The sequence below is a fragment of the Apteryx mantelli genome, chromosome 2, assembly GCF_036417845.1.
Source record: "Apteryx mantelli isolate bAptMan1 chromosome 2, bAptMan1.hap1, whole genome shotgun sequence".
NCBI lineage: Eukaryota > Metazoa > Chordata > Aves > Apterygiformes > Apterygidae > Apteryx > Apteryx mantelli.
Window position 1 is genome coordinate 148,820,846 of NC_089979.1, and position 27,090 is coordinate 148,847,935.

General features: G+C 37.3%; 1 protein-coding gene across 1 annotated transcript in view; it reads right to left on the reverse strand.

Annotated features, from left to right (window-relative positions):
* Positions 1–27,090, reverse strand: part of NEBL (nebulette) — a 92,711-nt gene that overhangs the window by 37,850 nt on the left and 27,771 nt on the right. Inside the window, 13 exon segments of the mRNA XM_067292512.1 lie at positions 755–846; positions 1,235–1,327; positions 5,933–6,025; positions 9,385–9,489; positions 9,924–10,034; positions 10,292–10,402; positions 11,085–11,195; positions 13,297–13,407; positions 16,408–16,518; positions 17,757–17,864; positions 18,945–19,049; positions 21,218–21,322; positions 22,938–23,045. Coding sequence (XP_067148613.1) covers positions 755–846; positions 1,235–1,327; positions 5,933–6,025; positions 9,385–9,489; positions 9,924–10,034; positions 10,292–10,402; positions 11,085–11,195; positions 13,297–13,407; positions 16,408–16,518; positions 17,757–17,864; positions 18,945–19,049; positions 21,218–21,322; positions 22,938–23,045 — 1,364 coding nt within the window.

The window sequence follows — 27,090 nt, forward strand, 5'->3', positions numbered from 1 at the left end:
TACTGGCTTGAATCACTTGGGAAGCAGGTTTTTTGGAACAATATGCATTTTAAGAGAGCTGGATGAATCACCAGAAATATAGGAATAGTCTAGCACACACTTAAGGTAGAGGGACAGTATTCTTGAAAATTAATTTGGAGAAAATGGCAGAAAATATCCCAGAGAAATGCTGTGGCTATTTGTAGCCCTATGAAATATGGGTGCCAATGGAAGTCCCAAGGAGAAAAATGGCTTGTCCCTCAAAGACTTATTAACAAGATACAGCTTCAAAAGTGCAAGAAGGGAAAAGCGTGCTCCAAAATTCCTTACCTTCTTCCACGTGTTCCCGAAAAAGCATGATTTTCTAATGGTTATTTCAGTCATTAAATACTAAATTCTGACACAAAGGTTACTGAGGAACCAGAAAGAGATAGGTGAAAGAGCTAGTGTTTGAGTACAGTTGTAGCCAATTGTATTTAAAAAAGGCTATTTTTATTTAAAAAAAAAAAGCTGTCAAGATTTCCCACAAATATCTAAGACACAGAATAACATTCCAAAAAAATTGCAGCCTTTAATCAAGATTGTGCCACTTCACATGCCATTTCTGAACAAAGCAATGGCTTTTCACAATTGCTTCCTAGGAAATGGTTTTCAAGTAATTCCATTACTGAGTCTGTGCTTAACTAAAGAAAAGACACAGCTTCTGGAGGCAGAACTTTGTACTCATCCTCTGCACCTAGAAATTATAGAAAGGATTAAATTAGAGCAACTTCCCATGCTGACATTCTCTTGATTCCTCTTGACTCTTTCAATCTCAGGGGTGACAGTCACAGGGGTAGATTTGCAGAGCTGTTCTTTGTACTGAACCTAGTAAACATGGCATAAGATATTACACAGAGACTTCCAAGTAACACAAATACATCACTGTGTTAGAAATCATTACAGAGCGCACTGCATTTAGCTGGAAAATATTATTCCTTAATAAACACCCACATCTTTCCACACGATACTTAGTACTTACCCTCTTGCAGTTCCCTCTATTTCAGACAGCGAGACAATTGATACTTCAACACATCACTCTCATTGACGTTAATCAAAGTGCAAGGCTAAGCAGTTATCGTTTCACTGTTAATTGGTTAAATTAGTCTTTCTGGACAAAGAGGAACTAGCACAAGCATCACAGACATATTCACAGAAGCACCAACACATTTAATACAGTAGAGAGAAGAGTGCAAGCAATGAATATGGAGCACACATTGCTAATATTCTTCTGGTTTTCCTTAACTCTCCTTAGTTCGGGTGGATCAGAAATAGTTGTTGCATGCTGAATTTCTTCCTTGTATTTAATCTGCACAATAAATATTACAAATATTAGCACCTTAAAGAATATACAGACAAGCACTAAAACACAACATACATTTTGTAATCCTTCCCTTACACTTAAGTGCACAGCTAGACCTACCAACACTCCTGACATGATCAGGAACAGTTATGTTTAATTTTTTAAACGGGTCGCTATGGTCTTGGGTGGATCTTGTTTGCCATGATACAGCACAGAGCGCATATAACAAGCATGGTATCTGAACACTGCTACAGTGGGAGTAAGCATCATGTGGGATTGTGGCTACCTTGATGATAACTAGAATGCTGCATATACCACTTGGAGACGTGTAGCACTTTAACAATGACTTTGTCTGCTATTAGCTTGCTAAGGAGTCTACCAGTCCATTACAGGAAGCAAACTTTTCACAGATGTGTCCTTAAAAGGGTGGGCAGCTTCAAAGTCTAATTCAAGTTCTCTGAAAACACACACACAGACACATTGTGGAGAATGCAGATCATCAGATTCCAACACTGGGAAATCTATGATGCCTTGGAAGATGCTGTCATATATTTAGTGTTGCTATTGCCATATTTAATCCCTTTTAAATAACAGCATGTTTGGATATGGCAAAGATGCATAAAACTAGAAGACTTCAATTATACAACATATGTACCAAAACTGGAATTCAAGTTAATGAGAAAGAGTGTGAAGTTAAGTGGATGTGCTCCTGGAGAGAAAGGCAATATATTTTCTGGTTTTCCATATGCTATCCAATAGCACAATCTTGGGCAAATCTGTGCAATGTCTTTCTTACTGCCTATTACTAAATATCAGTGCAGTACTCAGTACATTGAGCTTCAAATCTCTTATTCCAGTGTAATATAAACAATACTCATAGATCATGTCATTCTTTACAGTAACATGGCACGTTTTCTTGCTCTTTACAATGGTAATAAAACAGCAAAATTCATAAAAACATTCAGAATTGTGTATGCAGTGACACATATTAGATGGAAATATTTTTCATTAGCCAGACTCAAGGAAGTAAAGAATGGTAAGAACAAGGGAACAGCATAATGAATCAATTTGTATAGTTTTATATTTATGTGGCAATCAAAACTTATTTTAAATAAATCTTTAAGGTTGCAAAATCCAGCACTCAAAAATCAGAAAAATGGCACAATTAACTTCAATGTAACCTTAGTTCTACCCCTTACATAAATGTTTCATATAGAGTTTTTAATATATTTTATACTACTTCATTTTTTTCATGTTTAAGTGCATTTTAACTTTCTTTGTCTATTATCAAAAACTGTTTTTCTCAAGACAATTCTGCCTCGCTCAGTGCACAGAGTCAATGGCCCTTACTTAGAGAGTAAGACATAAGATTATATAGCACTCGCATTCAACAGACAATTCCCACTGAATTGTTCTTTGTAAAATGGAAAGCCAGAGAAGACAGCTCAATGGCATAGTATAAAATCATATACTTAGGGATTGTCTCATCAGGCCTACATGCAGGGACTTGAATTTGGCTTTGTGCTTTTGAGTATTGACTTTGTGACCTCAATACCATTCCCTAAAGGTTCCTCCTGGGGAGGCAATTTCTCAAGATTTAAAAACAAAAAAAGGCAGGGAGGGAGGGGAACCCTGCACAAACATACATTCCTTTGTGTGCCTTCATCTTAAACCGTTTGGTTTGTAGGATAAGGCACTATCCTTTAGACTGACTGCACAAACCCATAAGAACAATCATAGATTGTTACCTCTGTGGACACCATCGTTAAAGAATGAAAAAACATTTTGCCCGAGGGTTTCACAAATACATACTGACAGCAGAGACATGCTGGACCTAAACAGTCTGTTTCAGCTCTGGAGGGAAGTATCCATGCACAGAAACACACCACCCTGCCCATCTTTCTCCACAGTTGGCCTCTCCAATTTGGCCATGACCAAGCCCTTCGACACTTTCAGTTCCTCATCCTAGTCTCTTTTCCCCCAAATCCACTCTACCAGAAGTCACTTCCTAGATAAATATCAGCTCTTCTCTAAGACACGTACTGCTGGAGATTGCCAAATTTTTGTAACACAGGCAAAACAACTTATTTTTCTCTAGTCTCATTCCTGGAAATTGTTTTAGCTGAAATTAAAAAAAAAAGGACAGAAAAAAACAAAAACAGCTCAAAGCACAGACAGGAGTGGAAAATTTCAGTCCAGACTACTGAAGATTGGCAGAAGTACTAAACCACTGGAAACAGGGTCTTTTAATAGAGACTACTAGGTAAGCTTAAAAATTGGCAGTGCTACCAGTCCTTAAAGTAATTTAAAAGTGCTTCAAAATGTTCATTACTTGAGCTTTAATCAGGTCCCAGCCTTTGTGGTACTGAGTGACATATCACAGGAGTTTCCTCATAGATTTTATGCCATCAAAAACACACAACAAAACAAAAATCTTCCCCCAAGTATTTTCTTCCCAGTGCTGTGTTCAACCCATCCTGCCTCTCAAAATAAAGAAGTAACAAAAAAATGCTTAGTTATTTGTAACTTCTCAGTTCAAATTCAGCAGTTACAGTCCATGGATATAATGCTTGCTTTTGAAGTTCTACAAGATCTTGACTCCAACTATTTAGGAGGCTGTTTCTTCCTAACAACTCATCACAACAGGTTAGATTAGATGAACCATCTTGACTGTCACCACTTTTTTTTTTTTTTTTTTTTTTTTTTTTTTTTTTTTTAAGATTTGAAGATAGACTGTTCTCAGCTTTGTCTCCAATGTATGTCATCTGAAAGAATTTGATCACTTCCAGATCATGATGCAATGGACTTTCTTTGCATGGTTTGGTTTTATGTTGATCATTATCTTGGTTTGTTTTCCTGGTTTACTTGGTTTTCTTCCACTGCATATGAGCTTCAACTGCCATAAAGTTTCACCTAGGTCAGCAAATAGTTTTAAACCTGTCCTAAATCCTTCTGGCTTTAATAAACCTTTAATAAATATTGTACAATACCAAAGTAAACTTAAGTACACTATATATGTAATAAAATATCTGCATACAATATTAACTTTTCATGTAGGCTAGCAATATTAAGGCCATGTTACTTACCACTAATGCATTTTGCATTTCTCTTGATATGGGAAAGATGCAAGTGTGTCAGATGTGTTTACTAGCATACTGATGCACCTTTTGTTTTTCCCTTTATCACCACTGTTTATGATTTCTAAAACAGCAAGAACACTGCATACTATTTTTCCATGTCACTTTGAAAGACATTGAGAAAAAAGCATTAGAGTAAGACTACTCTCAATAAGCCTCTCACTGTGTGTATATGTGCGTGTATGTGTGATTAGTCTTAAAGTAAATGACTGAGGTAACTGGAAATTAGAGAAATTTTTGTTTCTAGGACACCAGTTCAAATGTGACTCAAAAAGAAACATATTTGCTTAGACCAAAAAAAAAAAAAAAGTAAAACAAAAAAACCCCCACACTCACAGCTTCCCAACCAGAAAGAGTAAGTCAGCACACAGGAACAGACTACTGCATTTAGGACATGTGATGACTTGCACTGAATCTGCAAATTGTCCCTGGCAATATGACAAGATGAAAAACATGAGCCTTCCAAAATTTTATGGAAATTACCTAACTGCCCTTACTTTGGTAGGAAATGCAGTATTTAATACTAACTGGTAAACAAGGAAATTCTAGTAGACTAAATATCAGATGTGCCTTCTCTGGATTTGAAATAATACCTAAACAACAAACTAATGTCATGTCCATGAATCACTTTTAAACTTTCCTTTTAAGAAAGTTTCTAATCATCAGAAACGTCATGTCACAAACAAAGAATTGTTCCAAAGGACAGCACACAGAAAGGTCCAAACAACTGAAATGCAGTTGTGCACTGTTTCTTGTTGTGCAAGTGTTTCTTGTTTCAAAACTGCTTGTCCATTGCTTTCCAAGTTATGCCACATATATAAAAGTTATCCTAAAAGCATGTTCTACCTGTAGAAAACTCTCATTTAGATATTCTACTTCGAGTTGCCAGTTGAAGTGCCAAAGACATCAGGCATTCACAGATAATTCATTTCAGAATATCATTTCAGAAGCAGTCCCACCAGATCCACAATTCAACTTGTCATCAGCCTGTCAAGAAGCACAAACCCTCTACCTTCTCACAAAGCTTGAATCAAGACATCCATTTTTCTCTTTTCGAAGTGCAAACTTTGCCAAAGCCTATGTCATACACGCAGGCTCTACAGCAACTTTAAAGATTTTCTTTTTGGTGATGTGTTATTTTTATAAATTGCAAATTACAACTGCTGTTCAGTCTGCCATGTCATGAAATACATTTCATTTTTCTCACTCTTGAAAAAATAAAGCTCTGTCATCAAATATTTAGTTAAAAGATTTATTTCCTATTTTTGATGACACTTCAATATGGAACTCTACTTTGGGGCTCAGAACTCCATTAGTGTGTTATATGAGCATTATATCTAAATTCTGGTGGAATAGTATTTGAATGAGATATATGGAAGTGAGACAGGAAAACGTTGAATTTTTAGTAAACAGTTTAGAAAAAAATCTGACTCTATTTATTTATGTAAGGATAATTAATGTTAATAACACTTACCGCACTAATATTCTGCTGATTTTTCTTTACTCTTTCAATCTCTGGAGTCTCTTTTACAGCTGTGCCAGCTCCTAGTTCCTTCTTATAAAACACCTTCATTCCACACACACACCCCCCCAAAAAAATAATTATGAGACTCTTAGCAATGCAAGTATAAGTTCTCATAAAAGGGCCGGGTGATTTTCCAAGTTCCAAATTGGTCTGACTATAAATCTTGCTAAGAAAGCAAATACTTTAATTTTTCATAAATCATATCAATCAGACCAATTATCAGTAACAGTAATAACACTGTTTGTTTTCAAATGTAACCCAGATAATGTATTACCATCCTTTAGACCGACCTCAAATATTTTTCAGTTTTTGTAATGCTAAATTTTAAGTTCAGAAATAATATTAAAATTTAGATCATAATCTATAAACATTTACAAGTGCAACTTCATGCTTGAGTAATCTCACTGATTTCAATGTAATTACTTAAATGTGTATGTACATGCAAGATTTGAATTTTTTTAATCTTCAGATCTTAAGATACTCTGAGAAGTGAATAATTATTATTATTTCTGATTTAACAAACTAGAAAATTGACATATTCATGACTAAGTAACCAGAAGAGCCAGAGCTACAATCCAAGTCATGCAATTTTTAACTTTCGGGTTCAAGTCAGAAAACTGAGGACTGCATCTAAAAACAAAGCCTACTTCTGAAAAGATACACATGCTGTTTACACAATTCTCCTATTTTCATTGTTTCAGTAAAGGATAAAAAACAAAGCCCATCAGTAGAATCAAAGTTACTGAAGAAGATAGTAACTATCTGCTCCACAAATTCCGAATGTGGCTATAATTTAAATAATCATGAAGTACCAGTTCAGACTGCACAACTCCTAAGGACGTTTTATCTGAATTTCAGTATTTGGTGTCAAAGATGTTGTCATTCCAGTAAGTATTTCCAGGCTGGCAGTTTAAAAACAAACCTGATCCTAGAGGTCATAAAATAAATCTCTACCACTTAATATTTCTGTCTTTTTAAAACCAAGATTTATTTAACTTTCATTTAACTTTTTATTTTTCTCAATAAAACTTAAACAAAAAAAAATCATTCTTGATGCATTTCTCCTAATTCCATAAAGTCCTTTGTAACCTATGGTGACCAAAACTGCCAAATATTCTAGAGGAGAGTAAATTACTCATGTATACAACTCTTTATTTAACATACAGAAAAACTTCCAACAATTTGGAATTTTACCATGTGAAAACAGAGGCAGTTTATGAGTTAGAACTTGAAAATTTCTCTGCACAAACATGTTAGTAGAAGGTAGAAAGATTTACATGCTGAACTGAACTAAAATATACTTTTCCACCAAGGAGGGAGCAGTAAAAAATATTGGAGCAAGGAATTTTTCTATGAAAGAGAAGACTGTGCAGCAAAGATCCTATTGTAAATCATCTGCCAAATGAGCTAGCAAGCTAAAAGCAGCGCTGATTTTATCTGCGGAGCTAACCGCTTCTTCGTCCCCTAGAGCAGGAAAATACTTCAGACAAAATCAAAAAAAAATCGGAAATCGATTAAGGTCATTGTCTTAATTCTTCTAAATTGGGACTGCTCCCTGTTCTACCTCAAATACTAAAAAGTAACTTATTTTTATGATCTAAATTGCACAGACTTGAGAGGACTACAATGAAGAGAAAGGAAAAAAAAAAAAACTGTAACTGCTGGTGAGCCCACGCTATTACAGATTTTAGACCCACAGATCTGTTTGAGGGCTCCATCAAACGCTAAGAGGGCCTGAAGCAGGGAGGAGAGGCCGGGGGCCGGGGCCGGGGCCGGCTCGGCGGGAGGAGAGGCCGGGGGCCGGGGCCGGCTCGGCGGGAGGAGAGGCCGGGGGCCGGGGACCGGGGCCGGCTCGGCGGGAGGAGAGGCCGGGGGCCGGGGGCCGGGGGCCGGGGGCCGGGGCCGGCTCGGCGGGAGGAGAGGCCGGGGGCCGGGGCCGGCTTGGCTGTGGCTGGGACGGGGAGCTTCAGGGGGCACGGCAGGACACCAGTGCCCGGCCTGTCAACAGTTCATATTAGGAAAGATGTAGCTTTCAATTGCTCTTATCCGAAGGAAGATAAGGAGGAGACAATGTCAGGAACATGTGTACAAGTATCTGAAGGGAGGGTGTCGAGAGGATGGGGCCAGACTCTTTTCAGTGGTGCCGAGCGACAGGACGCGAGGCAATGGGCACAAACTGAAACACAGACACTTCCATCTGAACATGAGGAAAAACTTTTTCACTGTGAGGGTGACAGAGCACTGGAACAGGTTGCCCCGAGAGGTGGTGGAGTCTCCTTCTCTGGAGATATTCAAAAGCCGCCTGGATGCAATCCTGTGCAATGTGCTCTAGGTGACCCTGGTGGAGCAGGGGGGTTGGACTAGATGATCTCCAGAGGTCCCTTCCAACCTCAGTGATTCTGTGATTCTGTGAGGAAGACCTTACAGGAGTGATCACTGCCTAGGGCAGTCTCTGCAATGCCTTCTGCTCCCCTCTCCCTGCAGGCTCCCGTTTCCCTAGTGAAGCCGCAGTGTGGAAGCATCCAGTCAACACCTCCCAGGAAAACTCACTGACCTTGCACTCAAATGGAGGACGAGAACCTAAGAATATCTCTTAAGCTAAGGAATCACATCCCTGTCAGATAATACTAAAATATTTAAGTAATTTATATTCCTTTCTCTCAAATCATTGGCTTTATTGGAGTTACTGAACTTAGTCTGCCAGAAAAAGAGACACTAAGTGGATAGCCTTTGGTTCCAGAGGCTAAATTTCCTCTCCATCTTCTCTTCGCTGTTACGTTACAAGCACAGCCAGAATTACATATAGCAGAATTAATGGGCCCCAAAAGGGAACAGAACTGAATACAACAATCACATACTGGACAATCTTAGAAATCTAAGCTCACAATTTACATTTAGAGGTAAACTGAAACTCAGATCTAGCATAAAATTAAATATATATATATTCAGTATAACATAAAATCATTAAACATATATTTATGAAACCTGATCTGTTCTAATTTTATACTAGAATCTTGATGTGCTGTACATGTGATAGGAACTAGATGATAGATCTTATATGCAGAGTAACAAACCTTAGATTTTTTTGTCCTTTTTAATGAAGTACTTCCTGGGGTTTGAAGGAAAAAGAAAAAACAATCTTCAATTAAAAATAACTGTGGCTTGGCAAGGTGGTGTAAGTGGTTTAGCAATGCAAAGTAACAGCATCACACCTAGAAAAGCTGGGTATTTTTTTTTCCCTGAAAGACATGAGTGATACAGCCTTTACCAGGAAAATTATGCAAATGCTTCAAAGGACATTTACTCATAGATTCCCTATTTCATGCTGAGGCACAGGAGAGACTATTTAAATTGAAAATATCTGAAAAGTTGCAAGTAAAGGGAGAAGTGCTATTACTCACTGAACTGATGTTTTTCTGAGTACTTTTAATCCTCTCCATCTCTGGAGTGTCTGGGACAGCAGAATAGTTACAGAGCATCTTCTCTGCTTCATCTTTGTACATTTTCTGAAAATTAATTTAAAATATGCATGTCCTATTTTCTTCGGGCTCAGAATATCCACACTGCAATAAAAGGTGCTTATTGCTGATGAGCCTCAACAGCCCTGTATGGTGTTTATTTCACCCTCTCTCCTCCATGACATCATTGTCCTTGACTGTTGGACACAGGACAGTGAAAAGAATATATATACCTATATATATATGTATCTCCTTCCCATTAGGTAATATAAAAACACCTGTAAACAGGTGTAAACAATTCAAGTATGCATGGCATGACAGGCCTAAATATAGATAAGAATCAGGCTGTAAGCTTTTTCCTACATGTAAATTCATTTAATGCATCTATGAAAGCCTCTACAGAGCTAAAGAAGCATTTTGAGCAATGTCAAGGACTCATTGTTACGCAAAATTAAAACATTCAATCTTTGTTCTGTGCCTACCTGGCTTGCTATTTCTGAAGCCCTTTTGACCCGTTGTATCTCAGGAGTATAAGGGCCAACTTGCATCCCTTTTCCTATAATTTCAGTCTCCAGATCCTTTTTATATTCTTTCTGCAAAAACAACAAGAAGCAAAATTCCTAAGTATGCAGCATAACTAATTCTACAGTAATTTGTACATGCTGTCTTCAAAGCTATTCTGATAACACTAATCAGATTCCAAAAGAATTGCTGCAATGTCTGTAATCTATTTTTTTGTTGCGCATTGCTTATTCTTGTTAGCCCAAACGTGTTCAGGAAGATTTTATGTTTCTAAAATCTCATTGTGTTTTACTTCAAAAGTAATCTTATAGATCAATTCTGTACCTACCTGGCTTACAATTTCAGAAGCTTTTTTGGCTCGTCGTATATCAGGGGTGTCCATGCCCACTCCCATTCCCTTCCCTTTAATTTCATTCTCCAAGTCTTTCTTGTATTCTTTCTGTAAAGAATAACATTGGAAATATAAAGATTTGGCTATCGAACATCTGAGTATGGATCCTACATTAATCTCTGCAGTTCCACTGAACAGTACCACAAAACAGCAAATAACTTTTGTATCAACATCATCATCTTTATGGGATCTATCTTCAAGACACCTATGCTATATTTGCTGCCAGGTTAAAAAGTTCTTTTAACAGACAGCTTGCTTCAAAATTTATGCAGCCTTTCACATGGATCTGTCTTTCCAACTTTGGAAGCCACAATCACTGACATACCTAGATGAGATTTTCTCACTCAGCTGTGCTTTGTGAGACTGAGGTCATAAGCCCTTTAGCATCTCTCCAACTCTGTGCATCACTTGGCCCTACCCAAACAAGCAGCAGCTATTTAGACCTAAAAGCAATAGGGCCTGCAGCTACAGAAGACAGTGGAGGCCAGGTGTGGTTAGTAAGGAAAATGTGCAACTTGCAAAAGATGATGGAAGGGAGTTCTGGGAAGCTGTTATGTTTTACTCATGTAAGGATTATGCAACATTAGACTCTAAACAGCTCACAGACTAGGTATTTGGTGAAACTTGTGTTACTGCTACAGCCTTAAATTTGCCACCATGTAGAATTCTTAATGAAAATAATTTATTGTATTCTGTAAAATGGAAACCTTGCACCAGGTGCAGTACTTACAGTGCTTGCAATTTCAGAAGCCTTCTTCACTCGTTTTATCTCAGGAGTATCTGGACCAACTTGCATGCCCTTCCCTTTAATTTCAGTCTCCAGATCTTTCTTGTATTGTTTCTGTGAAGATAAAACTTCAAATTATAGATTCACAATAACCAGAGAGTTACAGGTAGATTTTTGCACAAGAGATCCAATTTCAGAGTCATAATCTTGAGTCTACCAAAAATCTCAAGTTGAGAGTCACTGGCAAGAATCTTGGCAATTTTTTGCCACAAAAACCCAGAACAAACCATAGGAGCAAAACTTCAGGAGATATTCATTGAATGTGAAAAACTCTACCAATGAATGTTAAATTTGGCAGAGGGGCTGGAGGAATCAGTCTGTACAGCTCGCTATAATTATCCTCTAAAGTAAAGGGACAGTTCAGCTCTGCAGAACATAGTGTAATAAGCTGGTACTTGGTATCTGCCTAATTCAAACACATTTTACTTTTAAGAAAATATTTTATTTATGAAAAGACTACATATTAGAAATGTAACACCGTATAGAATTGTTTCCAGTGAACTTGCAGAGCAGGAAGTTGTAATTTATTCATTTAATAGGTCTTTCCTGAACCACAGCCATTAGACAAGTGGCAGCACTCATCCATGATTGCTGCTTTTTCCTCACAATATAAATTATAAATAACCAATAACGAGGAAACCAAATGAATATTTCATCTTCAGCTTACCCAAGCAAAGATATATTTCTTGTTCATCAGCAAATGTAATTAAAATGTAATACTGAAATGTTGTATACAATCATACTTTTTATATTTAAAAAATAAAAAGATTATGTTCTCAGGCACTGCTACTTCTGCTACTACAGTACTAATCGTTCTCTGCCTGCTGAAAACAGGTAATTTTTGCAAAATAAATACATATAATTAAAATATTTTCTTCCTATTTTTCCTATTTGTTAACTATCTTTTTAAGTTGTACATCAGTAAAAAAAAGAAGGAAAATATCTTTCTATTGTTTACAATAGCCTAACCACTTGTAGCATAAAGCAACAAGAACCATCGCAAAAGACTGAAAGTCTTCCATCTCTGTTTCACTGTGATGAGGATATAAGCATGACAAAACTATTCTTTACTTCCCAAACCACATTTTTTGCAGAAAATATAAATTAACCTGTGAGAAGAGGTCATCTCACATATCCTTTGTGCTGAAGGTGGAATGGCAGATGCTTCCTCCTAGCTTCCTACTGTATAAAACACCAAGGAAAAGATAGCCCTGGGAGTTATAGTTATGTATTTGTGCACTTGTTTATGGTGGGTAAGGTTAGCCCTATGCACGGCTGCCCCTCCGGTTATTATGGCTATATAAATATGTATTGCTCTGAAAGAATGGCTTCCAAAATGTGTGGAAGTACAGTGCGCACTCCCCCTCCCCTGTCCCTTCCCACCCCCTCCAGCCCCGTTGCTGCTTCACAAGCAGCCTGTGTGGGGCTCAGCTGAACATGCAGTCTTGCCAAGGACACATCAGGCCATGAGTTCCTCCAAGTGGTCTTCAAGAGATGCAGCAATAGATCAAGGAGTCTTCCATTTCCACTCCCAGCTCTTCAACAGGAGTAGGTCCGCACTACCTCCATAACACCTTAGACTGTTAATACCAAAGTTGACTCCTAAAAATATATACACACTCTGCAAGAAGCATCTACCTATCTATTTGCAAAGGATTAACCACAAGCTCAAGAAAAGCTATTTCTTCATGTCAACTCTACTTTTGGAAGAAAGATTTCACAAACAAATTAGATTTTTTGGATAAAAGTTCTTTGTAAGATGCCTGACAGTCATCACCAATATTTATTTTCAAAAAATAGGCATATAATTCCAAAAAGCTGAAAAACATTTAATTGACTTCTCTTTAAAAGTCCATTAACAGTCAACTCTTTTTTTCCATTACACTGTTAATTATACTAGCTGAACAAATGAATAAGCTCCCAAATGAACCTAATTTTAAATGCTTTATCTGCTAACCCCACTAACAATTTCAGTTGACCTTTTACTTTTCTGAAAGATTTTTTCTGTACTCTTAATGCAAAATAGAAATAGCATTAGTTTCAACACATGCATATAACATTGTAGATTATGTATAAAAATGGAATATTTTCAATAGAGTATACCATAAAGAGTGAACTTTCTGTGACATCAATAACCTTGACTAGCACAACATACCTCATTCAGTATCTGAGCTGCGTTTTTCACTCTAATCAAATCTGGCGTGTCTTCAAACACTGTCATTCCTTTTCCTTTTATCCCTTCTTCCAAATCTTTTCTATACTCTTTCTAAGGAGTTAAAAAAAGAAAGATTTCTCCACTTAATATTTCGTGCAAGATCTTGAAAAGAAATGCCACTTATTAAACACTTGAAGGGGCTCTCTGAAATTTCTATGAAATATGAATTATCTGAAATACAGGTTTCAGAGTTAAAATAGAATTGGAAATTATCAAATCAAAAGGTACGATGCTCCAAAAGTGAAAATGTTTTAATGTAGCCATGTATTTCCTGTTGTGCTCTTGAAAAATATTCCGTTTCTGTATAGTGCTACCACATTGTTTAGGGGCATCAGCTGCGTATCTGCATAAATTTTATTTGCAGTAGCATTTGCTTTTACAAGACCAATGTCTGCTGTGCTGCAGTTTTTACCTCTGTTCCACTAATGGCTTCACAATCAGGATGTATGTTCTAAACTCTGTATTAGGACCTGTTAAAATGACTGGTTCCTAAATTATGATTTAGAAGCAATATTCCTACTATCTCCCTTATGTTCTCCTCAGACAGTGCACTGAGATAAGATCCATCATTTAGCAAATGCAACCTGCAGAATACACAAGTGTTCAGTATAAAATCAAAAGCACAATAGAATGTGCCTGTAGACGTTTGGTTCTTCTTTCTCCTCTCCATTCCTAGAGAGGTGATCTAACCCTACTGAAGTGAAAGATCTTTAAGGTTTGTAAGGATTTTTAATTACTCTTCCTACCTCCAGGTTTGAGTTAGTCTTTTTTTTTTTTTTTAAAGCAAAGAAACTCGGAGATTTACAGAAATTTGAAAAAAAATCAGAAGGATTTATATAGACATGAATTAAAGCTATTAATCGTGTATTAAATTTCACAAGAAACAGGGAGAACCTTTGCCTCCTTATAAGTTTTCTACTTAAACAAAAGAAAACCAGGTATATCTGAAGAAGCTTCCCTCTTTACCATCATAAGCATTTTCTACAATAAGCAGGAAACTTCTTCTATTAATTTAGAGAAAAATTAGTCAGTTCTCACTTCTGCAGGAGTTGTAATTGTGATTACAGAGAAAATGGCTCTAACTGTTACAAAATGTGAAATATTAGTAGAATTCTCTACAGTGGGAAGGCAGCAGAAGAAGCTGGAACACACTGACACTTTAAAAAAAGTAATTGCAAAAATCATTCCTTTTTTAATAACTCCAGGTTTTCCTTCTTGCCTAATGGGGTATCTATTTAAAGCTTATGACAAACCTTCATTCAAAAAATACTGAGCTACATCCTTGACTGTGAAGAAATAAATTATTTTCCTGCATCTTGAAAAATAATAATTAATTTGACTTATGTAATCTTTCATTTTGGAATCTGTTCCTTGAATAGGGATATGAAATCATCTGAAATTCATTATCATTTCCATTTTCTCATATTCTTCCTCTTTGACTTCCAGATATGGGCTACTCCCTAAGTAATGAGACATAAAACTTAAGGAGGTAAAAATTAAGAAACAGCTTCATCCATGTAGCACTACACAGTGAAGTTACCTCAAAGTTTTCAAAGATATAAATTTACAGCACACCTGCAACTACGCACTAACCACTTCCATGGACATTCAGCATGCAGCAAGGTTAACTCAATGAAATGCAAACATTTGCATTTTTCCCCAGCCAATAGTCATAAATGAGACATATGGGAGAGTTTTGTACGCACAGAATGGTACTGCACAGACTAGACCTAGCTTGAGACTTGTCTATCTGACAGCCAAGATTCTCAGAATAATTTATTTATTAGAATATGAATAATAAAGAAATATTTGAAAAGAAAGTCTTTTTTTTCCTTATGAAATCTAGCATAAACTTGGATAAGTTATTTAAAGAACAAGCAAAGGAACTTCCAAAGTAGGTCAGGGGTTTTTAATTCTATCATCCTCAATTCCGTCTATTTGGGCTGGAGTAAAAACATCAATTCTTAATACCATAAATATAAGCAAGGTACTGTTGGATCCCAAATTCAAAGGTAGAATATCTGGCAGCTCTGACATTTTAATTTTCAACTATGAATTTTCTAATATATTTGCTCCTAAATTTGGTCAAATAATAAGCTTTATGTATAGAAGCAACCAATACTCCAAAACCAACATGAAAACAGCTGTGAATAATAATATAAAAAGTAAAAGACTAAAGACAAAAAGATTCTGAGTGATGGACAAAATGTTCTAGCATTCACATATATCATAAACCGTTATTTCAATGTACGAAGAAGCTTCCTGTCATTTTCAGTAATGTTTTAATTTATAATACATTCAACCTAAGAGCATTGGACAAATAATAAAGAAACAGTTGGCATACAGAAAATCGGCAACTTCTAACAAAATGTGCTTAAAGCAAACCGTGTAATTTACTGGTCAGAGCTATATAATGGAATTCTGGTTTTCCTTATTTTCATTCATAACATGTGTGATAGATAATTATTTCAATTAAAATAGTTAATAAAAAGGGACCTACACAAAGCTTGCGGCATCCATATAACTACAACAGATCATCAAAAACATGAAATAATTACTCAAAAGAAAAAACTGCCATCTGGATACAAACAAAAATCCTCCTTTCTACACCCTCATTTATCTGGAAAGCACACTCCTGGCCCTCTCCAAAACCCTATCAAACAGATGTCTTTTGCAGCATGCCTGGAAGGTCACCAAATTTGGGCTATTCAAGCCCAGGGGAGGAACAAATTCCAAAATTGAGGCCCTCACAGAGAATGTCAGGCCAACAATCCATTTCTTTACAGAATCATCTGATTTGTTCAGTAAACTCTATTTTTCTGGTTCAGATGTGCTGAACTTATCATTTCCTTATGTTTATAAATCTTCAGAAATATTGATTCTTGCTACAGGACTATTCAGAATATAAAGTGACACATTGCAATTTTTATTCCTGAAGTCACTTTTTATTTAGCTACAATGTTAACTGTAAATTGTTCAGCACTCAATAGTGAGGCTGCTTATTACTCATTCACATTTTAACAAAAGCAAAAATAAATAAAAATCCTCTACCTCTTTCAGAAGGTTAGTGACTTGTTTTATATGCAAGAACTCTGGGGTCTTGTCTAAATCCATTGAGGGCCTTCCCTTGAGGCTTTCTTCAAAATCTTTGCGATACATTTTCTATTGAAGCAAAACAACAATTAGTGGCATATGCATGTGCATTTCCAAACATATTTCAGAAAAAACACTGTAAACAGACACAGAAATGAGCCATGCCATAGATCAGTTATCACGTTAGTTTAGTGCTACTCATTAGCTACTCATTTTATTACCTAGATTATGAGACACAGTTCAGATAAACACTATATATACATATATATAAATATATATGCTGTTTCTAAAGAGAATGTTTAAGAAGCAGATTTGCTCAGCACAGAAAAGAGAAGACAAATGGCACACATGATAATGGTTTTTAAACATATAAAAGTTTGCTACCAAGAGGATGTAATCATCTGTTTTCCATGATGGATAGGAAAAGTAATGGACTCAAACGACAGCAAGGCAGATGTAGGGAAAAACTCTCTCATAGAACAACTAGTGAAGCACTGGACTAGACTCCCTGGGAGCTCATGAAACCTCCACCCCAGAAGTTTTTAAGTTAAAAAAATATGGCCAGGGAGCCATCAGGTTTAGGATAGCTGATGCTGTCCCGGGGCCAGGGAACAGTCCTTCCCCACTGCTGAGTTCACCCAGCTGACGAGACAAGAGCGTATTTCAGTTAAGGCATGGGGCTGGACTGGGCTCCGCGGTTCCACTCCTTCCCACCCAAAAACCCTCCCTTACTGAAGAAGGAATTAAAGGCAAAAGGATCTGGTCCTTCTCCCTTACTTACTGCTCCCCTCCTGCAAAGCTTCCCACTGTGCTCTCCCCAGCAGTAAGCAGACAGGGAAGAGGAGCTCAGAGAAACAGAAAGAGCAACCTGGGGACCACTAATGTGATTTCCCCCACATCATACCATTAACCTGCAGAGAGCAAGCCTGCATTACCTTACCCATGATCTCCCCTAGCTTTTCAGTCCAATATCATCTCTGCCTCTCCAAGGGAGGAGGGGGAAGGAGTCCCTGGAAAAAAGTTAGTAACCTCTGATCGAGCTGACCGTTTGAGCTTCTTCCCAATTCTCATTTAAGTGATGCTATATACTGTCAATCTCTGACAAGTGTTAGCACCAATAGCCGTTAGAGAAAAAATTCATTTGATGGAAGAACTGAGCTATAGAATAGAAAAGAGAACTACTCAGTGCTAATTCTTTCCCATCCTCAATTTATAAAACCTTTAAAATCTGCCTCAACCATTTTCTTAAGACTGTTAACCTCTCTAGCGAGCTAAATTTTGCTAGTTCAAGCACACATTTTACTAACCTCACTTTGCATCTTTTGAACCTCCTTTGAAACTTGATACATTGGTGTATCCACAAACTCCAGCACTGATCTGCCTTTAGATTTTTCATAATTCTCTTTGTACTTGACCTAGGAAAATGAAAATAAATACTGTTAACAGCTGAGAGTATGTGAGATCTGATTGCTTGCTATGGCTTTAGAAAAATTCCGTCTTAGCCAAACTCCTTAGAGGTTTTGACTTAGAAAATTCCTCCCAAATTTAACCTGTGGGAGGAACAGGGCAGCTAGACCAGGAAAATTCTTCCAGAGTCTTTTATTCCTTTGCTTCAATGTGGAAGGCCTAAAACGATGAACTTTGAAGACAGCAGAGTGAGGAACATCAATTACAATCCTTAAACTAATTGCATGATTTTTGCTGAATCACCTATGTCTGAGCAGTTACCAGCTTTTCAGTAAAACCACCCAGACACACTTCCATTAAGCAACACATTAACTGTACCAACAACAATAACAACAATCTGTTTTACAGCCAGGCCCCACTGGTCTGTTTTTCAGGCTCCATAGCACCATTCTGAAACACACTCTTGTTTGCACCTGTGGAAGGAGAAAGGAAAGGAAAACTACTGACTCAGTTGGATCTGGACCTACTTTTGGCTCACAGCTACCCATGAATATGACCCTAAAGCTAGCAGCAAAATCACACTGAAGGACAGAGATTTAAGACACTAACATACATCTTTATGCTAACCCACAAAGCAAATACACTTTGTTTGGAAGCCTGGAGAAACCTTTGAACTCATTCATTCATGCCTTTTCGATTAAGATACTACGTGACCATGGGCAAACATATCATTTATCCTCATCAATCGGAGAGTAATATGGTAGAATATTCTACACAAACTATAAAAGAAAACAAATAGCTACAAATCAAAACATGACATTCAGAGTGAGTGATGTCATTTTAATTTATTTGTCTCTTCAAAAACACTGATGTCTGAATATGAGAAACGTGTTAAGAATCTCTTATTTTCAGGCTTCTGCACTAGGTTCTGATCCTGCCAAAACACTCTTCTCTCTCCTCATGGGGTGCTTCTGATTGAATATGCATTGTACATCATGGTAATTTATCATGCAATTTTGTGCCTGATTTAATCACTGCAAGAATGTTGCATTTTTCTCTTTGCAAGACTTATTTATGATTGTGTATACCTGACTTTGAAGCACCGCATTTTCTTTGTGATGAATTTGTTCAGCTGTATCCAGGGTGAAATGATAGAAGCCCTTGCTTTGCTTAAATGATTTCTTATATTCATACTGAAACAAAAAATATCCAAGAATGTTTTCACAAACAAAATCCAGAAGATTTGCAATTTAAATACCATTTAAAATAACTATGGGAGAAACACCATAAAATAAAGTATGTCTTAGTTCCACACTTCAGGAGTTCTAATGCTAAATTTGAATTTAAAATACCTCCATTTTCTGAAAAAAGTATAATGTGATGAAATGAAAAAGGATGTGATAAAAATAACATCATAAATTCCAAGAGAAAACGCTTGTCCTCCTTATGCAAAATTCAAATGTTTATTTTGCAAAAAAAATAACCATTATTATTTACATTTGAAGTACATAGGAACACATGTGATGGTCTCTGTTTGCCTCCTAGTGGAAGTAATTATAAATGTCACACAACAAAATAGCTTCTGTAGTGGAAATAAACAAAAATTACCTCCATCCACAGATACTGACTTCATATTTTTCCTCCATTCCTCAATTAGTGGAATTAAAAATTTTAAAAGTCCATAAAAGCTAATGAGGGAAATTGCACAGCTTTTTACTACACTAAACTGCAGCATCAGATCTGGTCTCTAAAGTCTTACTTATTCACACTGTTTCATAAAATCAAATACATCTAATTTCCATTTTTTAGCCTGAAATCCATTAGAATATCATGAGTGTCTACAACAGCAACAGATTTAAAAGATGCAAAGAGATGCATATCAAAGAGATGACAAGGAGGGGGGTCAAATCTGAGAAAATTTTGAAAAATGGGATTTCTATAGTAGACAAACAGCTATCAGAGACCTCAGGGATCTGCAAAGCATTCTTCTTCCTGGTCACAGCAAGAAAAAACCTCCACCAGTATCTGGACAATGCAAAATTCAGAGATTTAATACTTAGGGCGTCCTCAGAAGAGGACATAGACAGTACAAATCAACCCTTCTTGGGCAACAGAAAGAAAGAAATTATGCCCAGCAAAGACAACCCTTTACTTCCAGAAATGGGCAGTCTTAAGGGAGTATCCCTGTTTCTGTCCCACCAGGGATAAGATGACAAATTGATGAAGTCCACTCTGAGGGCATTCATGTAACCAGCAAAACAAATGCCAATCTTATGTTATTGAAGGAAACTAGAATTAGGCCAGACAAAATACAAATGGAGAATGTAGGAAGTGAAAGCTATAAACTCAGTTGTCCTTTGTACAAAAAGGGATAGTCAGTGTTAGCCTCACACGTGGGAGTGAGGCAGATAAACAACAGGCTTCAATTCACCAAAGAGCAACACAAAAATCCAGACTGGAAGGGGATTATTTTGCTTATTTCAGACACAGGCTTCCATAAGTGGCACTGACTCAGAATAAGCTACAGACCACTCACGAGGGCTCGCACCCTCTGCGTGTGAAGCTCTCGCCTCCTGCCGACAGTGACAAGCCTTCCTTACCACTACCACTCACTCACGCATTCCCACAGCAGTACTTCAGCCTTTCTTTGGTTGCTGGAGTCAAAACCCAAATGCAGCTGGTAAATGCAGCTGACCAGCCTACTAACACTGCTCATGCAGCATAGGTGCTCCCTGAGTAGGAGAGAAGCTTCAGTACTGCACAGAAGCCAGGGGGTTCCCACATCTTCCTCCCCATTTCAACCCTCACATCGCAATCCTACTACCTCTTACCCCTGGGCCCCTCAAGGCACATCTCCTGTTATGTGACAGGAAGGAGTTTGGGCCTATCACCCGATCCAGTGTAGAAAGCGTGAGACATTTAGGGGAACAAAAAGGCTTAGACATAGAAGGTTGGAGAAAAACACTTGAAAGGCTGTTTATGCAAGAGCTCCAAATATAAAACAGGCATAATGGTCACTTCCATAAAGTACTTTGAGTCCTGCGGATGAAAGGCAATATATAAGACCTTAGGCAAGACAAGATTTGCAGAGGAAGAAGTATCTTGGATCAACTAAATAAAAAACAGGCAAGTTTTCAGGCATATAAGAAAAAATATTCATGTACCAGAAGTCTGTGTGATTCTTCCCCATTATATTAGTTGTTCCAATAAAAGATTCTCTCTCTCTAAAAGCCCTTTCTTCACTGAGACCAGGAAGAAAGTACCAAAAATTGATGTCTTCTACAGTAACTATCTATACTGTGTTTCTTACTACAGGTATTTTTCAGACTAGCCAAAGATAATCATTATAAGGACAACTTACATCACTATGCATTTTGCTGATATTTAATGCATGGTTTAAGTAAAGCAGGTTTGGTAGATCAGAGGCTGGATCATGCAGGCTTTCCAAATCTTTCTTGTAATTCACCTGGAATGATAACTAAGGTTACATAAAATAAAGATTAACAAAATAACTCACAGTTTCTTATTACAGTGCATGCTTCCAGAAACATAAAACATGAAGTGCCTGCCTGAATAATCTATATCAGCCACTAGATGGTGCTCGTTTACCATTATTTGGAAAAAAAAAAATCAGTACAGGATTCTTAAGCAATTATTTGGTAACTACTCAAACTCTTCCTCAAAAAGGATACTCACAACAACAACAACAAAATCATACTTTGTATGACTTTTCAGATTAGAAGGGAACTAGGCACATAATATTATTTCTATTCTTTTTTGTTTCCAAACATTTTTTTAGAAAACACCTAATCAAAGGTATCTTCCTCAATTTATTGAGTTTAATTATTTTAACATTGTTTATTCTTCTTCTTTTCCTCCTGATTCAGGTATTACACTAACTGCTCCAAAAAGAAGTTCTCTATAAAACAGCTAAAGGGTAGTCCTCCAGGATATTTTATTTAATACAGATTGCTTTCAGCAAAGAGAAGTCACCTAAGGCAAAAGATAATAATGAGGTAGCAGAAGACAACTTCCTATTAGCCTCCAGTAGGATCTTCCATACTTTTGATAGCTGCAGGCCCATCTTTACCAGAAGAACACTATCCAGCTCCCCTGCCACGTGTGAAATGCTTACCTATTCTGGATGACAAATCTTTCACACCAGTACATTCAGTCACCTTCAGACTTGTATCATGCTCTTCACCAGTTCAGGCAGACTTCAAATCAATGTACTCGATTTACATATTTTTACTAAAATAATACCTATTTTCACCATTTTTTTCAGACCAAAGAAGTTCTTTTTTTTTTTTTAACTAAATGTTCAGATTTGAGAACCAATTCATGTTCTGTTGGACCCTTCCCAACGCTGACCCTTCCTGTTCCCTCTGGGTGGTGCCCCACACTTTGGAAACGGAGGCATACAGAATGAAGGGTTATCTCTAGGCTATCTGCGATCACTGTCTCAAAGAAGAGCTCACATTTTTAGCGTTAGACACACCATTACATATATCATCCTAACAGCTATATCACACAATACAGAAGTTTTCTCCAATCTGACTCCAGTAGTAGGAATCAGGTAACTGCAGTACTTTGTAATACCATACTGAAGATCAACAGGCAGAATGAAGTCTAGAAAATAGACATACAAATCTGAGCTACTCGCCCTAACTTCCTTCTACAATCAAAGGAGAGAAACAGGAACTTTGCTCACCTGAAGACAGGCATGAAGGATAGGTCAGATGAATTGCCCTCTAGACCTGTTTATCTCTTTCCCCGAATACAAAGGGAGTGAGTACAAGGTGACTAGCTCAGAGTAAGCTGCCATACCTTTTGACGTAAAATTAAGAGAGATTAATCTCATCTAAAAAGGTTATGAAAAACGCTGTAGGCCCTTGGAGAAGACCTTTATCAGAAGCAGTAAAAGAAGTGCATAACATACTGTACCTGCTATACAGACACAATATATTACGGAGACTGCTGCTCCAGTAATTCGTAAGACATACAAAGTATTTCTGCTTGAGAACAAATGTTAGGTTTTTCAGGATGTAAATACATGTAAAACACAAAGCAAATTCACTTACATCACTTGCCAAGGTGGATGCAATCTGTGCTTGCTTGAAGGAAGCACTGTCAAGAGGATTGTACTGGTGGTTCTTCATTTCCTTATTGAACTGCTCTTTGTACTTCACCTTCCACCAGAACAAACATATTTGATATTAACACATAGTACTAGAAGGAGGCACAGAGAATTCAGACTGCAAAGGAGCTTATTGAAGGCAATTGCTTTATCCATAAATCCTTAAACACTGATGTTTAAAGAAGCTCAGTTTAGCCACACCTGTGACCATCTTGTGCTGGTTTCAAAGTAGTTTTCATATAACTGAATTCTACTGAAATAAAAAAATATTTTAAAGATTGTCATGTGCAATTATTGGTGCTGAAGGATTTATACAAGGAAAGAGTAACAAAACCATATGACTTACCTGAGTAATCATAATAAACCAGAACTTAATTGTTTGACTAGCAATAATAATCTCATCACTGAGAATCATTCACGATTAATGTCAAAATGTGTTTTTAATGAAAAAATGGTAAAACTTGTAAAATATATCATTTGTAAATTTTTCAGTCACTTCTGCAGTCAGAACTGAACTTCCCAGTCCACTGTTTTCCCACTGCTAGGTCATTATTTTACTTGCGGGGTGCAAGGCTGTCACCAGAGCCACAGCTCTATTTCTAATGGCGCCACAGATTTCCCATGAGAACCCCTAGGAATCTCTCTGTAGTACAGTTCCTTCTTGGGGACACTGCCCACCTCATTACAGCATTAGAAAGCATAATTAAATGTCTGCCTGCTATCACTCTCACTGTCTTTTCTTTTTGTTTAAAAAAAAGGCAGGGGGAAGATGTGCAAGGGTAGCTAAGCAATATTTAAATATTCATGTAACGGCGTTAGAAGCAGATAAACCACAAAAATTCCATAAAACATGCTCAAGAACTGAATTCAGAATCTGAAAAGATGAAACTGAGAAAATAGTAAATCTCCCTCCTACACCTCCCTTTACTGTGCATGATCATCAAACATCTGGAGACTTTGCACACATGCCTTGCTGCTTTCCAACAGTTGGGCATAATGGAGGAGAATAAAGTTCAGTCTGAATTATGCTGCTTTCATGAGTGTTAGTCAGACACCTGATATCTGAGCCTGTGCAACATCCATTTTAATTTGCTACGCTCTGCACTAAATAAATATGCAGCTTTTCTTCCTTATTCCTTTTTTCTCTATTCCCACATGAATGCCTGATAAAGTGGTTAGACCACCTCAAACAATCTCCTTCAAAAATTATTTTTTTCTCAGCTTTAGTTGTGGGAAGATTTTTCTTTTTACTTTTTAGTTGCTCCCTGCTACAAAAGATTCTCCACATGGTTTAGGTTACAAAACCTCATTATGTTTAGCCACAATGCCCAATATTTCATTAATCAGGATAACAAGAAACCAAACCCAAGCCACCCAAAGAGAAGCTAACCGTATATGTTCAAGAACAACATTATGATTCCAGCACTTACATTAATTTTCAAAGGAAGTAAATCCTAAAACATTGTAACTTTGAAAGAGAAACTTCTGCAAGAGCACGATGAACTTCATAATCTTTCAGACTGACTCTAAAAAAGAGTATCTATTGCCTTTTGGCAGATTCATCTGTTTCATACTGTTTGATATTTGCCTTGGCTTTGGATCAATTGCAAAAGTATATATCTGAATACAAAGACACTGCTTTTGTCAGAGGCAAATCCACATTCTGTAGGAGCAGCAAAGGAATAAATTAGAGGGCTTTTCTCTTTTAAAAGGTGTGTCCAGAACTTGCCTTCTAATAAAAATCAGGCAGTGCTGGAATATCTGATTCAGAAAGCCTCCGAAAAGAGGGATGGTGAGCGAAATTGTCTTTTTACTCCTTGGGCATCAGAACGCATCACAAGGACATTGCACACCAGCTTAAATAGCCAATGACTTAAGGCTGTCTTCTGCCCGGTCAACAAATGGCCTCAAACTGTGTGTGTGGACTAAATGCACAATGCGGTCCTTGATATTCTTGTTAGGTGTGAAAACATCAGTGCCAAAGGGACCTCTCTTCACAATTGGCTTGTCATCTTCCAGCTGCAGCTATTTCATGTCTTTTTTTTTTCCAAAGATTTTTTTACCAATACATTTCAATTGAGAGACTTCAGTAATAAATCCTAGTTAGTGTCACTTCAGATCACATCACTGCTGTAGAAGGGAAGAGTGGGAGCCAGTGAATCTGGTCTTCAAGGGACTGCGTATCCTGATGCCGAAGTGCAGAAGTCCCAAATTTAAGGAGACTACCCACTGGTCCGACTGCAAAGGTTTCTGTTTCAGCGAGGGACATCTCGCTCCCTCCAGGCCCTGCCACCTTGTCTGCCTGCACTGCTTATTACCTGTGCTCTCCGCGCCGACACCACCGCACACGTCGCTCTGGGGCAAAATGGAGGCAGCACAATAATATCAGATGACCCTGGCAGTATCTCAACAGCACTCGCAGCAGTAATTTAACTCTGACTTGTCATAGGGGATTCATCTCATTGAAAGCTACACATACATTCACTTTCTCTTTTATCTATATTTTCCTATTTCCCTCTCCCTTTTGAAAGAAAGTGTGGGGTGGCGGAGGCTTGGGAGAATGAGAGAAGAGCGAGCAAACAAATGAGTCACAGAGAAGGAACTCGCACAGTATTTCAGTTCTGTTTTAAATAGAAAAGTTATGAATGTTGCTTAAAGGACAAATATGCCTGAGAAAAGGGTTCTAACTAAAAATGAGCAAGAAAAATACTTCATCGATGATTTTTAAAACACCTGAAGGGGGAATCTTAGCAACGTTGTAACCCGGTGGAACAGCAAACAAAAATGTGGGAGTAGAAATGACAGTTGTTAGCGGAAGCTTATCTACAAATTTCATCATTAACCAAAAGCTTGACTCTAATGAGGGCTTAAAATGATGGTTACCTATTTACTTTCTTAATTAAGGTCTTACATCTGTTTATTTTTTTTTAGAGAGTTTGTAGTGTGTGTGGGGGGGTAATTTAAAAGAAATGTGTGGAAGCTGTACTCTTAACTGCTGCTGAAGAAGGAGCCGCCCTTGCAGGCTTTTAACACAATATCGCTGAAAAACCAAATTGGTATTAAATAAAGCCTGGATAAACAAACTTCTCATTGGCCTTGCACAAACCCTATAAAAGTGAGAATTGCAGCTGGACAGAACAGTGTCTTTTGAAGCTTTGCAGCAACATTCCTAAATCAAATCTGCAGTTCAAAGCTGTTCACACAGAGAGTGTTCAGTTTCAGAGGCGGATGACATCACCCACTGTTCACATTTACAAAGAAGCTACAAAAATTGAATCCTTCAACCACTGGCATCCCAGGATGAAGCAGACACTTGCAGCTAAATCATTTCCTCATGACCATATGAAAAAACATATTAAAAAATGAAAAACCTGTCAGAGAGCTTAGATATTGAAGGAAACGTAACATAAACAAAGAGCTAAATTAAAAGATTGGTTCCTAAAAGCACTAGCAGAGTTTAAAGCAAAGAAAGAGAAAATCCTAGGCTCTTTGTGTTGTTATTGATAATCTCACAGAAGGTATATTTTTAAAAAAGATTTTACCTTTAATAATTTATCCATGAAACAATAAGCACCACACTGATCTAGCATAAAACAGGAAATCCAAAATTATTTACCATAATACCAATTGTTAAACACTATGAGGAAAGTACTTAATAACAGCAGCTTTTGAGAAAGCTAATAAAATGAAACAGAAGACACAAACAAGACTTTTTTGACAGAAAATACAAAAGATATCCCATATTATGCAATTTATATTCAGCAAAATGACATGAAAGCTTCCTTTTTCACAAGTGCTAACACAGTTTCTGTTTTATTTGGTTTAAAATCAACAGAAGGGGGTTACCTTGTGCTATGGGTAAATACACTGGCCCTGGGAGCTATTATTTTTGCTACTACTGTTGTCAAAAGCTTTCTCAAAAAAAAAAAAAAAAAAAGGAGGGGGAGAGAGAGAGAGAGAGATTTGGTACACTGATTTGGTACAGTCTTGAGTGTCAGTCAAACATTAACACTATTTTCTTCACTTTGTTTGCCTTCCTGCTTGCTTTGATTGCTTTCTCCCTTCGTTACACCCACACTGCCTGACCTCCTCTTGCT